At 39.0% G+C, this 16851-nt stretch overlaps 1 protein-coding gene across 1 annotated transcript; it reads left to right on the top strand.

Annotated features, from left to right (window-relative positions):
* Nucleotides 1-1190: 1190 nt before the first annotated feature.
* Nucleotides 1191-5714, top strand: LOC121505312 (inhibin beta B chain). The gene is made up of 2 exons (XM_041780490.1): nt 1191-1864; nt 2279-5714. The coding sequence occupies exons 1-2, from the start codon at nt 1522-1524 to the stop codon at nt 3055-3057; spliced, it is 1122 nt and encodes a 373-aa protein (XP_041636424.1). The 5' UTR covers nt 1191-1521; the 3' UTR covers nt 3058-5714.
* Nucleotides 5715-16851: the final 11137 nt, after the last annotated feature.

Below are 16851 nucleotides of genomic sequence, written 5' to 3'. Positions count from 1 at the left end.
TTTGTCGGGTTTTTTGGTATCATATCAGTTTAAGGGTAACTGTCTTTCTGTTTGGATACAGGCCTACATTTATTTTGAAAGAAAATGAAAAACTTTGGGTAGGTCGTTGATTGTGACCTGAACTTAACCACGGAAAAAGGAACTTGTTATGGATTAAGAAGGAAATATTGGAACAGTATAAAGGTGAATGTTTGATATGACCGGGAGGGAGGCACGGCAGTGGCTTAACCAAAGTGTGCTTTAAAGGGACAGTCAAGCATGTGTTTCACTGTGATTTTTAAAAATGATTGCACTTATTATCGATTTTATAAATGAAAGTAATGCACCAATGCTGACAGCCCTGAAATAACTGTAAAGACCTCCTCCAAATTCAAGCTGACAGTTCTTTTGGCTATTTTTGCTCCTAAAGAAGTATTAATAGGAATTTATGTGTTTCATAACCAGCTGAAAACTGCTCACAGGAGCTTTAAACTGCATTACTCTGATATGAGCCATTCAGAATTATTTCTTGTCGACACTTTTACTGTGGACTATTTTCAGATGCAGATTGTTCTTGAAACAGTGTCTGGTTTCACTATTATCACTTATACAGTACATAAACTGACTTTCTTCCCCACCTCTGCTCCTCTAAACCGTGGTGCCACTCCAGAAGACTCACGGTGCTGAAAGACTTCAATTAAAAAACACAAGAGCGGGACAATCTAGTCGCACTGGTCAAGTAAAGTTTGTTTTTTCAGTGAAAAGTGAGAGGGGTCTTCTTCTTCTTTTCTCGTACTCACTTAGGCGCACGAGGCACTATTTTACTGCGTAATATTTTGCCACCTTGCAGCAAACATGACTGGACGTGTTGGAACACCGCTCTGTTCTTCCCCTTCATTGCCTTCAGCAATTTTGCACGTTCTAAACAATACCATAGCTCGGTGGGTATGAGTAGTCTGTAACTGGGTTAAAGGGCACTGAATTTCAACTTTGATCGGCAGGATTGACGCGACGTTGCGCGTCCTGTTCAGCTGGCACGGAGGGAAAGACAAGGCACAGCAGCTACCTGTCGTGCGGCGCATAGGTGACCATTTGAAACTTTACTATTGAATTTATATAAACCAGTCGATTTTACGCTGACGACTTGGTTGATGATGAATTTCTTTTAGAGTCCAGCACCAGGAAGTTTTTTTTTTTTTCACTTTTCAGTGTATGTGTTTTTCAGTCAAAGCCTGGTGTAAGCGCGTGTTACGCGTGCGTGTTGTGTGACAGACAGATGCCAGTAATTTCCCCGATGCCCCGATGCGCTCATTGGTGCGTCCCTCCAACGTGTCACCAGTTTTGGTGGATTACCCCAGATATCTTCATCCATGAGGAGGGTGAAACTCCACTCATTTCTCTCCACTGCTCACGGTGTCCAGCTGCTAACTAGGAACTCTGACGGCATTTGGGAATCTTCTGACCTCCAGAAAAACGACTCAAGAAAGATCTTTTGAAGATTTCTTTATTCTTTTTACGCACGCGTTTACTTCTGAATCGAGGATGGCGCCGTCTCTCTCACTCTCAGCCTTTCTGTTTTTGGCGCCCTTGCTGTTAAAGGGTCTGTGGGTCAGTGGCTCCCCGGGCTGCGCGTCCTGCGGGGTGTCTCGGATGGGGAAAGAAGCAGAGGAGAGGCTGCTGACAGAAATCGCCAAGCAGCAAATTTTGGACAAGCTGCACCTGAAAGACAGACCAAACATCAGTCAGGCGGTGCCCCGGGTGGCGCTCCTTGCTGCGCTGCGCAAACTACACTCGGGGCGCGTCAGACAGGATGGTACTCTTGAATTAGAAAACAAAATACCCACCAAAGATCAAGGCTATGAAATTGTGAGCTTTGCAGATATAAGTAAGTTTGTTGTTCATCTTTTATGATTTAAAGGTGTTTTCTTTTCTCTGTGTGTCAATAATTCACCACATGCGCGCATTTTGTGTGCGCTTTACGCATGCCAGTGCGTAAAAATGGAAAAATCTAGGTCAGGGTTTCCGTGTGCTTTCTTAGTTACTTCAGATTGTTGTTTTCCTGTTACATGAAACTTTTAAATGATTGCCATTTAAATGATGATGAAGACTCCTGTCTCAGTTATTTCCAGATTTAATCTTGAGAAATTGAAATGTTTATATTGTTACATTCTTATTTGGAGCCAAAGTGAGTTGAAAACATGCATACTCGTTAGTCTTATGAGTCTTACTTATGTAACATAGGTGATACTTTCTACTCAATCTCAACAGTCAGTGTTTTTTTTTTGTCATTGATCTGCAGATGAGTCAGGAAGTGGTGAAGAGGCCAGCCTCAGTCTTACCTTTCAGTTCCTGCAGGAGCGTGGCCAAAGCATCCAGGTCCTCCAGTCTTCTTTGTGGATCTATGCTCGCTCCTCTGGTGACTCTCACAGAGCGCCTCGCCTCCCTGCCAGGGTCTTCCTCACTGCAGAGGGTGGGATGCCTGGCTCTAACCGCACCCTGGTGATAGAAAAGATGCTGGAGGTCCAGGAGAGTAACTGGCACACCTTCCCCATCACCCGCACCCTGCAGTCCTTCCTGGATGGAGGCCAACATCGGCTCCGGTTGGAGGTCAGCTGCGACGATCAAGGCCAGAACCTCTGCTCCCTGGACTCTGCTGATACCATCTACCAGCCCTTCATGGTGGCTCAGGTGCGTCTCCGTGACGACCACTCCAGGCACTCACTCAGGAAGCGCTCGCTGCGCTGTGGGGACGATGTCACTGTGTGCTGTAAACGAGACTTCTACATTAAGTTTAAAGATATCCAGTGGCATGACTGGATCATTGCACCTGAGGGTTACCACATGAACTATTGCATGGGTCAGTGCCCACAACACCTGGCCGGCTCACCTGGTATAGCATCCTCATTCCACGCCACTGTGTTCAGCCAGCTGAAAGTCAACGGCATTAACACGGCTGCATCTTCATGTTGTGTTCCCACAGAGCGTCAGCCTCTATCCATGGTCTACTTCAACTCTCAGCACAGCATCGTCAAGACAGACGTCCCAGATATGATAGTGGAGTCCTGTGGATGCACATAAAGGACAGAGTTTGAAAACTATGGTTCTTTAAAAGTGTTTTAACACAGAAAACTATAAAGATTTATATTTGTAATTTACAGACAGATGGAAACTTATGAACAGAAAATATGAAACTAAGGTCCTTTTCTGGAAAGGTTTTACAGTTGAGCAATATTAGGGTGAGCCATTAACATGGCACTCAGGCATAATATAGGGACCACCTTTATTATGGGTATTATAAATATTATTTCATTATCACATTTACAAATCATATTGACATTTATTACACATTTAGAAAGATTAAATCATAACAATATTTTTGTATAATATATATTCATGACATATTTTGAATTTTATGTTACAAGTTTTGTAATATATAGTCTGTAAAGACATAATACTGAGTGCCAGACAAGTGAATAAGAATATAAAATAAAGAGATTGTACTCTCTAGCAGAATGCTTCATGTTGTTCAAGCATATGCCAGAGATTATTTATAAAAGAGAGGACAGAAACTAAGCCACCATGATGTATGGCAGATTTAATATGAAGAGTGATAACCATGTCAGATATTTATTGTATTAAAATTTTAATCAGATCTAACCTGATTGAAGCCAGACTTTTATCAAAGACAAATGTAGTCAGACACAACAGGAAGAGACTTTAATAGAAATCCTTCACTGTATTGGAAAGTTAAGGGATTTTATTAGCTTTTATTTTGTTATGTTGTCTATTTATTGTGTGTTTCACACTGGGATTTACTTCAGATTGGAATTGAATACCCTTCTGTCCTATTTTTCCATAGATTATCTGCACCTTTTCTCAGCCAAACTAAGTGCTGCCATTTTAAAGTACGACTTTTGAAACAGTGAAAGAGATCCTCGATTTAAAGAGTGCCTTCTTCATTAAGTGCAACTTGGATAACAAGTATCAGCTTGTATTAGTCTGGAACCCAAAGGGAATTACCCATCTTGATGACATCAATATTACTGTAGTATGACTAATACAGTCTTTGTACATCTCTGACTCTATGAAATATTTTCAGTTTCATTTGAAGTGTTTTAAAAAGTTACTTTCTTGACCTTTAACATGAACCATTTGAACAGGTGAAATCAGCCCTGAGTTTCATCCTGTAGGTTTATAAAAAAAATCTGCTTAATCAGCATCTCCACTGTAATATTTACCAAAATGGGCTAATCTATTGGGTAATGATGGCTCTGACAGCATATGAACCTCAGGTCATTTTTTTCAGCAACGTGAGTAAACATTTAGATATTGCTTCAGTGTCAGGTAATGTGAAGGTCTGTGAGGCAGCTGGGTCACTGAGCATGTGCTACTGCACGTTGGCTTTGACATTAGGCCAAGTCTAAAGTTTTCTGGGATGATGTAAAGTTAGAAGCTTCCAGCTGAAGGCAATCTGGGGATCTTTTTCAACAGCCAAAAACATTCTTTATACACCTTTTGCTCAACTGATGGCATCATTTACTATCAAACTCTACTTTGGGTATTATCTATGGACAACATATTTTGAAGGATGCTTTAAGACGTTTTCTGTTTTCGTTAGGAGTTTGAAATGTGCAGTGTTGTATCTGCCGGTACATGCCTCTGTGTCTTTTTGAGAGAGGAAACACTACTCAGTAGAAAACTGTGTGTTACTTTAAAAGTAAACCAATGCTTGTACCAAATAAAATGGTGATACATACAGATTCAGTTCAGATACAGTGTAATGTCAAAAAATGTTTTCTGCTTTCTTAATTATACTGTTTTTTCTCTGTATTCCTCAGAATTCAAGCCTGTGTGAAACCATTTTAATGCTTCAGTTTTTTTGTTAGTGATTCGATCTTGTAAGTACCTGCTGTCTCAGGACTCAGTCAGTACATTTACAGGCACAGTTCAGTCCAGTAAGGTTAAAGCTCCACTGAGATAACTGGACATCTGTGTTTGCCCTTGTATGTATGGACGGCCACTCAATTTATCGACAGGATAATCTCTGACTCTGCTATGCTAAGTGGTTATATATATATTAATTCCATACTTCTGGTAAAGGCAGAAGACAATGTTACTTCTGCTACCATTAGCATTTAAGCTGTTTGACCTCTGGGCTAAACCTTGGCATGGAGCATGTTTTTAATGTCACAGCATGTCTAATCCAACTGAGCTGTATTTGTGCAAGAGGAAATCAATATCCAACCACATTATCTAAATGTCTTAGTCCTACTTCAAAATTTGATTTTGTACAATTTCATTTCGACTAACATGTTCACATGTATGCTAGAGTCCATCTTTAGTCTAACAGCTTTTTCCAACTACATGCAAACGTACTGAGTATGACACTGAGGTGCCGTGTATCAGAACTTTCTAAGCACTTTATCACCCTACTGTATTTGGAGACTCTTCTTGCTTGACCATTTTGCGACTCAGGTGAGCACTACATTCAAAATGTTATCAGGCGACGACCACAAATCTAAATCAGTTTATTTCTATAAATGTTTTGAGTTGTTTGTTACTGTGAGTTTTAGCAGAGCATGTAGACAGTGGAGGAATGTCTGCATACTGTAACTGGTGGAAAATGCAGCCAGGATTTTATGTAAATGTATCTTTATTTTTATATTTCTGCACACCGAATGGTTACTGAATGCAACTGAATGTAACATTTTGTCATATCATGTGATTACACTATATGATTATGGTATATTTTTAATAAATAAGTATTTTAAATTAACCTGCATGTTTTCTGACTCATTTTGTAACTTTCATATGCAACAAGGAAAATTTGTCTAGCATTACGATAGAGAAAATATGAGTCATTTAAAAATGTAGATTTTATAAAAACATCTTTTTACTCTCCTACTGGTCGGATATGGTTGCTTTATTTTGAACATATACATATCACCGATACTTGTTAATGCTTTTTTCACATTTCAATGTTACATAAGCATCACGAGTAAACACTTTAAGCCCATAAACGCAACAACGAAGGTAGCTCAAGGGTAGTCCTCCTGAAGCAGTTTTCTGATTTTAACATGAATTTAAAAAAAAGAGGTCATCGGTCATGTTATCACACTGTCGCTGTCTGTAAGGCAAAGTGTGTGTTTACTCTCATAAATAGAGGAGGTGGCTTTATGGACTGTCTGTGTTTGCTGGGCAAACAGATGTTGCATTCCCTCGGCATGTTGTCATTTTCTCATCATGCTTTTGCACCTTCAGTTGCAATAGAAAGAAGAAAATGATTGGTTTTCACAAAAAAAGAAGAGTTTTAAGTTATGTTCAGCAAGCATAAGAAGTGCAAAAGAGCGCATAGCACAAAACTGCACATCAATAGTAGCTATGTTTGTACACTCACCAATAATAACTATACAATACAATAACTTTATTTATCCCCGCAGGGAAGTTCAATTGTCTGGAGTCTCTCTCATCTGTTTACAGTAGAATTATAAAGTCTAATTGCTGATGGAATGAAAGATTTTCTTAATCTTTCTGTCCTGAATAGGAGCCGTCCACCATCGCTGTTTCTTTGGTCATTTAGGAAGATATAAAGTGGACGATCCATGTTCCTCAGAATGGCCTCCATATATATACACACAAGATTTAAGAACTATATAAGATAAGATTATATTATATATATATTATATATTATATATATATATATATATATATATATATATATGAAAGTAGATACATATATGTATATATATTATATATAAGAACTCAAAGGGATAAGTCTACATAAATGCGAAACCACATCTCAATGAATACCATAATGATCAACCGCCAAACACACTGACTCGTCATTTTTAGAAATCAGACTGTCAATATTAATTTTTTTTGTGCCAAAATGTTCCAGCCCCCTTCTACAGCCAACAGCAGAGTTACACCAACAAAAGCAGACTCTAATCTCGGTCTCTTCTTAAACTTTTTTTTTTTAGATTTTTCTGATTTCTATTTTTTTTTTTTTTTTTTTTTTGCATGTTAAGAACTACGACCACTCCTAGGAAGGTTCACCACAATTCCAAGTTTTCCCCATTTGTGGACAATGGCTCTCATCATGGTTTGCTAGAGTTCCAAAGTCTTAGAAAAGGCTTTATAGCCCTTTTCAGAGTGATAGATGTCAATGACTTAGTTCCTCATCTGCTCTTGAATTATTTTAGCTCCTGGCATGACGTGTTGCTTTGCGAGATCTTTTAGTCTTTAGTACTTCACTTTGTCAGACAGGCTCCATTTAAGGGATTTCTTGATTCAACAGGCCTGGAAGTAATCAGGCCTGGGTGTGGTAGCGAAACTGAACTTAATCCATGTGGGACATGATGTACAGCACTGCACATATTACAATCAAAGCTACAAACTGTCAGCTATGTTAAAATCATTCGTGACATCTCAGCCCTTAAATAACAAAAATGTGTCCCAATAGTTTTCTCTCAATGTCATCCTTTACAACACTCTGAACAAGGAGAGCAGTGAATAACACAGTGCACACACTGTAACATGGACTCAATCAGGACAAGCCAAGAACCTTAAACTTTGTTTAACTCTGTCCTCACCTGCTCTTATGACTTGTTTTTAAGAGCACAAAGACTGAAGGAGGTTGAAGCAGGTCTACTTTAAACAAGGACATACAACTGTTCTGCCTCTATAGAAAAAATCTTTTTAAAAAAATCCTGAAAATGTTTAACAGTGCTGTAGATTTCTAAGTTTCCTGATGGCTATTTTATATGTGAGCTGCTTAACTGAATATAATTTGGATTCAGTGGCAATTAAAAAACATTTGTAAAGTAGAGCCCCTTGGATAATGAGCACCAATAAATACACAGCCCAGCATGGAGCTGAGAGCTAAGAAGGACTCACTGGGCAAATGATGCAATACCATACCATACCATATGATATAGTACTGTATGATATTGTAAGGTATCGTATGATGCACTTGAAGGTCCTCTTCGTAATTTTTTTCTCTGACTTATGTGCCACTCGCTGCCTCCATAGACAGTAATTATTTAGAGCAGCTGCAGTTTGAGACGGACTTTAGAAAGACAAAAGCCTGTGAGAAATGTGGCCCTTCAAGAATGAAGCTCCTGGGTAGACATGAAAAAACATATACGTATAGGTTCAATCACTTTGAAGTTTATAGATTTCTATGCATTTTCTACCAAAAGTATTGTAAAATGACAAAAAACCCTGCATAGTTGTGTTAGTGTTGTACTTAATATGCTCCCTATACATTAATGTTCCTGTAAAGTGATAATCAATCATTATTCTAGGGTTATTGCATGACAAGCCACTCTGTTGTGAACCAGCAGCCCAGATCCAGTCATGAAAACATCTTTAAATTTCTAAAATTAAACTTCAAAATCTTGAAAAATGAGGCAGTAAAATCTGCTCTAGGATAGTGTGGGAGTGTCGGTTGAATGAGCTAAAAACTACACCCACTCACATGAAATACGATCCTCTCATTATTTAAAAAAAGCTTCTGAACAGAGCACAGATGCCTGGCTCTGTACCAGAGCAGAGACAGAAGCTAGGGATTAAATTTACTGTTTTCTGGCACAAATCTCTCTATTATGATACTTTTAATGACCCACTTTTAAAGGCACCCATGGCTATAGTTTGGGGAAATTTAGCTCACAATGAACAAAAACACAGCATGTAACTGGCTGTTAACTTTCAATGAAGGACATGACATCAGCTAACAACAGTCTATTGAAATGAACTGCTCGATGTTTGCTCATTGTAAGGTTAGGGGGGCAGGGTTATTCTTGGTGAAGTCACATATTTGCCCTGCTCAAATAAAACCAAGCCAGGAAAGAGGTGAAAAATTAATACTCTCAGTGTTTTCCAGGTTTACAGCAACCTTATTCCGACATATCCAGTGTGTTAAGACACACATTTTGGATTTCACTTTACAGAGACTTTAAAATTCATCTATGTCGTATTATGTCAGTGTTGGCAATTGTTCATTTGGATATTACCTAAAAACCCAAGCAAATTACACTATGACTCTCTGGTTGTTTTAGTTCCTAAAGGTTAAATGGGTAAATTTATGAGTTGTGAAATGGTTGAGGCGCCACTTCAGCTAATTTAAGTGCAGTAACACCTGCTGGAATAACTTGCATAGGCACTTATTACAGTTTGTGATGTCTGGTTGTAAGGCTTTAGACACAGTGATTATTAAATGTGGTCAAAAAAACTTGTCATGTCAAAGACTGAATGATGAATTATTGGTATTCTTGCTAAGGTACACCCTACCATAGTAGCTCATCACTTTATCATGTCAAATGCAAGTGAGTAAAGTAAGAACATGGGGGGGGGGTTTACATTAGGCTAAGGTAGGTAAGAACTGCCTGCGGCCTCATGGGCCAAGAGGCCTCGAGTTATAGTCACTATGGATGTGCAACAAATAATCCCCTTAAATTATTAATATGGGGTAGTGCACTGGCTCAGTGGGTAGAGCAGGCGACTATGTACAGAGACTATAGTCCTCAACTCACTAGTTGTGGGATCACAACCAGTGCGTGGTCTTGCCCCTACTCTCTTTTCCCTTATTTCCTGTCTCTCTTCAGCTATCCTCCCTCAATAAAGGCTAAGTAATCTTAAAATGATTACTAAGAAGGGGCCAAGAGTGAATAAAAAGAATCAAAATAGATTTTGTTATGGTAAATAGACTAAAGCTTGTGTAGCACTCTTCTGGCAACTAAAAGTGCTCTTCATACCGCATCACAGTCATTCACATCACACTGATGGCAGAGGCTCTTACGTAGAGCATTAACTCATCCCATACAAATGCATCCATACACGTTCACACACCTCTGATGCAATAGTGCAAGCAATTTGGGGTTAAACTTTTTGCCAAGAGATACATGAACATGTGACTGCAGTAGCTGGGGATGGAACCCCAAACCTTTCAGCTTGGGAGATGACTGACTCTACTTTGAGGGTTACAAGTCAAATGGATTATCCAAGAGTGTCCGGGGAGGACCCCCGGCCCCAGCAGTGAGGATGGCCCTTGATTACACCTCATGTCTTCCCCCGAAGGTCCAAAAAGACAAAAAAAAAGTCTCTAGTTCATGTTTAAGTTATAAGAGCCCGAGTAGAGGTTGAGTGTGAGGCTGCACGTGTGATGGTTCAGAGCATGAGCCCAGGCACAATCAGGTGACAGCTCCTTCACACTAGGAGGTAATGGCATTGGCCCTGCAAATGGAAAGCAGATAGCTGACCTACTCTGGGAAAAATAAAAGCCTACTGACTCACTGATACACTGACACACTGACCCACAGACCCACTGTTTGTTGTGTGCCACGAAACCCTAATCCCTCACTCCACTCACAATCTCACAAATCCCCACGGGAGGTTTAAGGTGTCGGTCAGACTCGTCCCCTGTGTCATGATAGGACAACCTGGGAAGAAACTGCTCTCACACTCTCTCTTTTCACCCTGCAAGTCCTCAGGTAATCCTTCAACAAAAGTGTTATGTTGACAGTTCATTTAAGTACACAAACACGCATCAATTATTTGCACAGTTAGAGGGATTATTCTATAGCAAATGTAAAAAACTAGGGTGAGAAATATAAACAAAAATAGAAAAACTCTTATAAAGTGAGTCTGGTTTTCATTGCTCTTTCTATTAGACACACTTCTGACCACGTCAAATTAATCTTGAAAGCATTTGATGGATAATTTTTAAATTAAGCTGTCTAATATATAGGCTGATAAAAAAAGCAAAATTATATAAATGTGCTGCACAAATTTGGTGTGACAGCTGATTTATGGGATATTTCTGCAAAGATATGTCTATTTTATAAGTCTTTAAAATGAGATAGTTAATGCTGTTTTTAGTGTTTCAAGCCTAAGGTTTTATTTCTATTTGCAAGAAAAAGTAAACATTAGATTTGCTATAGCAACATACATGTACTGAATGCACCAAACTTGCAAGAGAGGGGAATTTATACAAAGTATGACTTACCCCAAAGTATTATGTAACAAGAACTACAAAGTTACAGTATTTAAAGAAGCATTTTATATCTCAGATGTGTTTTTATCACTCTTAGAAGCTTTATGTTTGGAAATTCAATGTCGCCCGTGTTCTTGAAACCATTTTCTAAGCGCACACCACTTTCATATACTGTAGTCTGTATTCTCAGCACAATGTACGAGGCTCTCCAAATAACTTCTAAATCCACAGGATGATCCCATTACGACAGACCCAGTTACCTGTTATGTCTCTATGTGTTACATCAGAACTAACTCCTTAGAGAACAACATCCGGCACTCTTAATGTGAACCCTGAGATGCAGCTTTACTTTCTATGCAGTGTACACAGTTAAACAGGTCAACTGACTTCTTTTTGGACAGGCTAGGAGTTAGAAGTTATGAGCAATGATCGATACAATGGAAAATAAGACATCTGTATGATGATCAGATTGTCCATGGTGTTTTGTAGCAATACATATCAATGATGGAGCATTATGTTGCTCAACACTGGTAAAGAGGGATTTAAAACTCTTAATATGAAGAAATTCACATTTTTGCTGGGTCTTTTGGGCTGCACCAGCTTTATGAAAGTTGTGATTTATTTATTTATTTATTTTAAAATCCTTTGAATCAAGATTTAAATAAACATTTGACAGTAAAACATTCGAACAGCTAAAAAAAAAAAACTAGTCTCAAAAGATGAAAAATACACAATATAATTTAGAACATCTGGTAAAGAGACTTCCAATGAGTTTTTACTAACTCAGGTACATTCAATTTACCTGAATGTTGATTATAAAATAAACACATGGAGCTGTTTAAACATATACGCTGGTAAACTAATACTGTTTATTAAACAAATTAATATGATTCAAACTCTTAAGTGTTAGTCATGTAGTGGGTGCTGTTTGAGCAACAAACTAAAGGATCAATTATTCAGTTATTCAGCTGAGGAAAATACATTAAATCAACTCCTGCTTCATTCACATCGAGTGGGGGATTTAAACATATTTCAGGCCCTACAGGATCCTCCACATCCATTGTTCTCCCCTCTTTTGTTGTTATAAATCAAAGACAGTCCTACTTGTAACCTGATGTAAAACCAACCAAAAATGATTGTTAAGCACTGTTTTTTTTTTGTACAGAAATGTCCAAGTGGATTTCAAAATGTCCATTTGAAGACTCTGAATAGACATTATGAAACTAAATGACATCTGAGCCATGAAATACAGAGTTTGCATTTTTATTTCAATAACAAATGACAATTTACACAAAAATTTCTTCCATTTTAGATGTTTTTGGTTATGTTTACCAACCAAAACCTCTAAAAAGTGGTCAAATATATTAATTTGTTAATGTATTGCTGTAATATTTATTATGTAGCATTCAGTAAATGAATAGCTGCACCATAATTTGCACAAATATTTACATTTTGTTATTTAACATATTAATGCCATTATAACATGACCAGGTTTACTTTATATTTCACACTCTTAATGAGTGTGATTACCCCTTGATATTCTGAACAACCATAGTGCAGGTCAGTAAAGGAGAGAAGGTTAATTATAATACTAATGATTAATTCTGGTCTGTGGTTAGCTGTGGTTATGAATTGCTGCTTTACAAACGAAGATTGATTAATTGATTTGGTTAGTTATATGTTCAGGGGCCCCCTAGCAGTCGGGCCTACCATTGCCTGATGGTAAAGCCGGCCTCTGTTCACTCCATCACAGAATTTCAAAATCCCACAACTTATATGAGCAGAAAACATAGTTGTGCTGAGGGACTGTTCAGAAAAAAGGGAATACCAAAATAGTTGGCCTCTATATTCAAAGAAGACTAGAAAATATAAAGGGAAAAACTTGTACTAAATGGGAGTCCAAAGTTTTAAAAACATGCAAAGCTTGGGAAAATATTTGCCTGAATTATCATGAAGACCAACAAAGCAAATAAAATGTTTAAACATGCTAATTATGAGTTTGGCTATGTTGGTTTACAGTTTGGTCAGCAGATGGCCCTAGACTCATAGTTTAAACACCTGCATCCAAGAACACTGCTAGCAATAAAGTCACAAATAATAGCTCCAGTTCTGAACGTGAAGTTCCAAAAGAGGCTCCAGAAACTGTGTATAATTGTCAATGACTGAGGGAGTTTCTTATTAAAGCCAAAGACAGTTAAGGCCGCCAAAATCACAAGTAAAATCATCTCAAACAACAATGTAGGGCTGGTTCCTGAAGAAGCAGGTCTTTAAGTCTTTCGCTGATCAGAAATAATTTGGCAAAAACAATCCAAACCTACTCCAGCCTCTGTTCTTCACATACACCTGCTGGTTGGCTACATACAAGTAGCTAGTGTGAGCCTTTCTCAAGTGTTGTGTTCTAACATGTTTACTTCGTTTTGCTAGCTGTGAGGCAGGAGTGTCTGATTTCATATTGGTGCTTTCAACCTAATTGGACTGGCTATTATTAGATTATCTGTTATGATAATTCTATAGTTTTAAATGTTCTGCTCTTTACTATGCAATAGTGCTTTAAGTGGTAAGAAAACTATGAAAGTGCTGTATGTCAGATTCATCACATCTATACTGTGATGGCAGAGGATGCCACTGGTGACATATTGCTAGATATGCCACCAGGAGCCATCTGGGGTTCAATGACTTGCCCAAGGATACTTTAGAGCAGACAGCAGAAGTGGGGATCGAACCACCAACCTTCACATTGAGGGATGACTGACCCTACCACTGAGACAGCCGCCTTGTGGTCTTATGGGGTGGGGAGAGAAGTTTGCCATGCCAGCAGAGGAGAATCAAGAGATTCTGACTGTATCTGAGTCAAGTATCTGTGCTTGAAGATCATAAGATCTCACAGAAGTAAGCAATGTAAAGGAGTAGAGAGACAAGACAGAAGGATTTTCAGTGTTCTGGTCTGAGGAGAGCCAAAGATGCCTAATGTGTCACTACACAACTAAGACGTTTTGAAATACTGGGACCTTAATCCTGTTGTGTCATATGGGTTCCCAAACTTAAACTTCAGATTTGAGAGATATGATTAAACGGTTGGACTCAAATAGTTAATTAGTTATTTGGTAGCCTTGTAGATTTTGAAATACTTGCCTACTCTAAGAAAGAACAAACAACCATATTTCTAGCCTCAAGTAAGTGTAGGGGTAAGCAGGAATTTTGGATAAGCCTTTAGCCCAGGGCGAGTCACAATTGGTGCCTGAGTCAGCTGTATGAACATATCAAGACATGCACTTTTAAAAGCCTGACAGCAGTAGTAGACAAGCATATTTTAACACCTAGAGACAGATTTATAGTCTGCACTGTTATAAAACCGATGGAACTTACTAGATTGCTTTGGCGTTTACTGCAAAAAGACACCCAGTTCCGAGAGATAGTCCTTCCTTGTAGATCATCTGTGGTACCTAGGGGGTCTCATAAAGGACACGATGACAGAAAAATTATTGATGACTTATTATAGCTGCCACCGGAGACACATAAAGAGGAGCATATATTCAAAGAATAGGGTTTACTTGATGACTTAAACTGATGTACCAACAGTTCAAACATGTACTGTGACAGTTCTAGACTCTGACTTTGGACCAAAGCAAGATCTCTTAACTGTAACAGTACTGTTTGGTTCAGCACCATTTTCTATTGATAGTAAATATTGTGATCATTTATATTAAAAAAGCCAAACAAGAACAGCAGACAAATGTAGATCTTCCTTCCTTGTTTGTTGCTCATACCTCGCAAGGGTTGATGGATAAACCACGGACAAGTGGTACAAGTGGATGCAATCTTGGGACTCTCCTTTAAATGTGCCACCAATACTTTCTGGATTTTGCTTGGGGGAGCTGCAACAGTGAAAAACAAAGAACAATAACATATATTTTTAAAAGATACATTTAGAAATGTATTAGCAGTAGAATGGCATGCATGGACTGTCCAAAGTTTACTAGATTGATTCCAATGATTACACCGGCCAAGACCTAAACCAAGAACTTGGGAGAGATCTTTCATGGTCAAAACCAAACCTAGCCATCATCCCTGGGATCATGCCAAATTTGGTACCAATAATATGCTTGAGTTGGCAGGGCTGAATGCTGGCATTGCAGAACTACTTTTCTTTGCAGCCAGAGGCTTAAAAATTTACGTCTACAGAGACTCACTTCTCACTTACTCCAAATATATGTAATCAGCAAGTCTGTAGCATAGACGATTTCTTGTTAGCCCCTTGACTTATCTTGTTTCGAAAAGCAACAGGCCCGGCTTTCCTGTCCTAGACTAAAAGGCTGCAGAGTTGGTGGAAGGTGTCCTTGTCTGTGGGTTCTTCGAGGCAACAGTGAGCTCTCAACAGCATTTTTCTGATTATTAAAAAATCCTTATCCTTCCCTACACTGTTGGTGCCACTTTATGAATAAACAGATTTTTTGAGGGTATATTTCAAGCAGCACCTCTGTGGTTGAGAGGGGAAAAAAAGGCTTTGTGAAGGTGTAAAAAACTGCAGTTCCTTAAATGTCCACTCGAGGCTGCAGGAGCACCAGAAGTCACCTACACACCGCATGTGAAAAAAGCTGATTTTTACACCAGCAAATGAATTCTAAAAGCTTCAGAAAATGATTATTTTGGAAACAGTTCATTCCTCTGTGAGCACACATTGTAGGGGGGTGAATTAAAAAAAAAAAAAAAACTCATCCTCCTTGGTTTAACAGGATATAGAATCAGGGCTGCACGGCGCGCGGGGGTTAGCGCTGTCGCCTCACAGCAAAAAGGTTCCTGGTTCACTTCCTGGTCAGGGCCTTTCTGTGCGGAGTTTGTATGTTCTCCCTGTGCATGAGTGGGTTCTCTCTGGGTACTCTGGCTTCCTCCCACCAAAAACATGCTCATTAGGTTAACTGGTGACTCTAAAATTGGCCGTAGGTGTGAATGTGAGCATGCCTGGTTGTCTGTCTATATGTCAGCCCTGCGATTGACTGGCGACCAGTCCAGGGTGTACCCCGCCTCTCACCCAATGACAGCTGGGATGGGCTCCAGCCCCCTCACGACCTCTAACGGGAGAAGCGGTATAGAAAATGGATGGATATGGAATCGTACAGAATTAGGGGCATGGCTGATACAACTAAAAGCTGGCACTGTGTAGCATTTCATCTGGAGGCTTAAGACCCACCTCAGCTCCACCTGTTGGTGTCACTGTTGATCTTATGTTAGTTAGATTTTGTAGTTTGTTGTATTTTTGCATGCAGCAGAGGGCGAGGGTTGCAATCAAACCATGGCTGCATCCAAAACTGCATACTCCACACTACTGCATACACACTACGACATACTCAAATATACTGGTATATTCTGCACTATGCATACTAAGCAAACCAATTAGTTAGTAGTTCTTTCAAACTTAAAAGCCTGTCATCTCTACATTACATGACTTAATCATTTATGAATTTGTGGTCCACACAATGTTGCTAAGCTAGCAACAAGCTAGCACAACTGTCAGTCAGTAAATAGAACTCAGCAGCAATGAAGCTGTGTTCATTTTAAATACTGATATGATGATAATTTTTTCTCCTGCTCTATGCCTATGACGCTTTGGATTGTTGAAATATTCAAAATGCATTCATCATGGTCTATAAGCTTCAACTGACCAGACCCTGAAAGTGTGCTCCTGATTCATACTTGGTCAATCTGGTATGCATCCAGTGATTTCTTGCATGCACAGAATTGTGTATTATGAAGTTGGAGCATGCTACGTACTCAATATGATGTCACATTTAGTATGGATACTGTGAAAGTGTGTGGTTTGTCCCTAAGAGGAGGGCTTAAACTTAGTGGTATGCACACACACAGACAGGTTAGTTAGCAGG

Source organism: Cheilinus undulatus, linkage group 3 (genome assembly GCF_018320785.1).
Source record: "Cheilinus undulatus linkage group 3, ASM1832078v1, whole genome shotgun sequence".
Classification (NCBI taxonomy): domain Eukaryota; kingdom Metazoa; phylum Chordata; class Actinopteri; order Labriformes; family Labridae; genus Cheilinus; species Cheilinus undulatus.
This window is presented reverse-complemented; position numbering and strand designations above follow the sequence as displayed.

Bases quoted from the DNA above. Each gene is read 5' to 3' on its own strand.
- LOC121505312 (XM_041780490.1), top strand. From the start codon at position 1,522: ATGGCGCCGTCTCTCTCACTCTCAGCCTTTCTGTTTTTGGCGCCCTTG. The intron at 1,865-2,278 runs GTAAGTTTGTTG...ATTGATCTGCAG, and splicing joins TGTGAGCTTTGCAGATATAA to ATGAGTCAGGAAGTGGTGAA.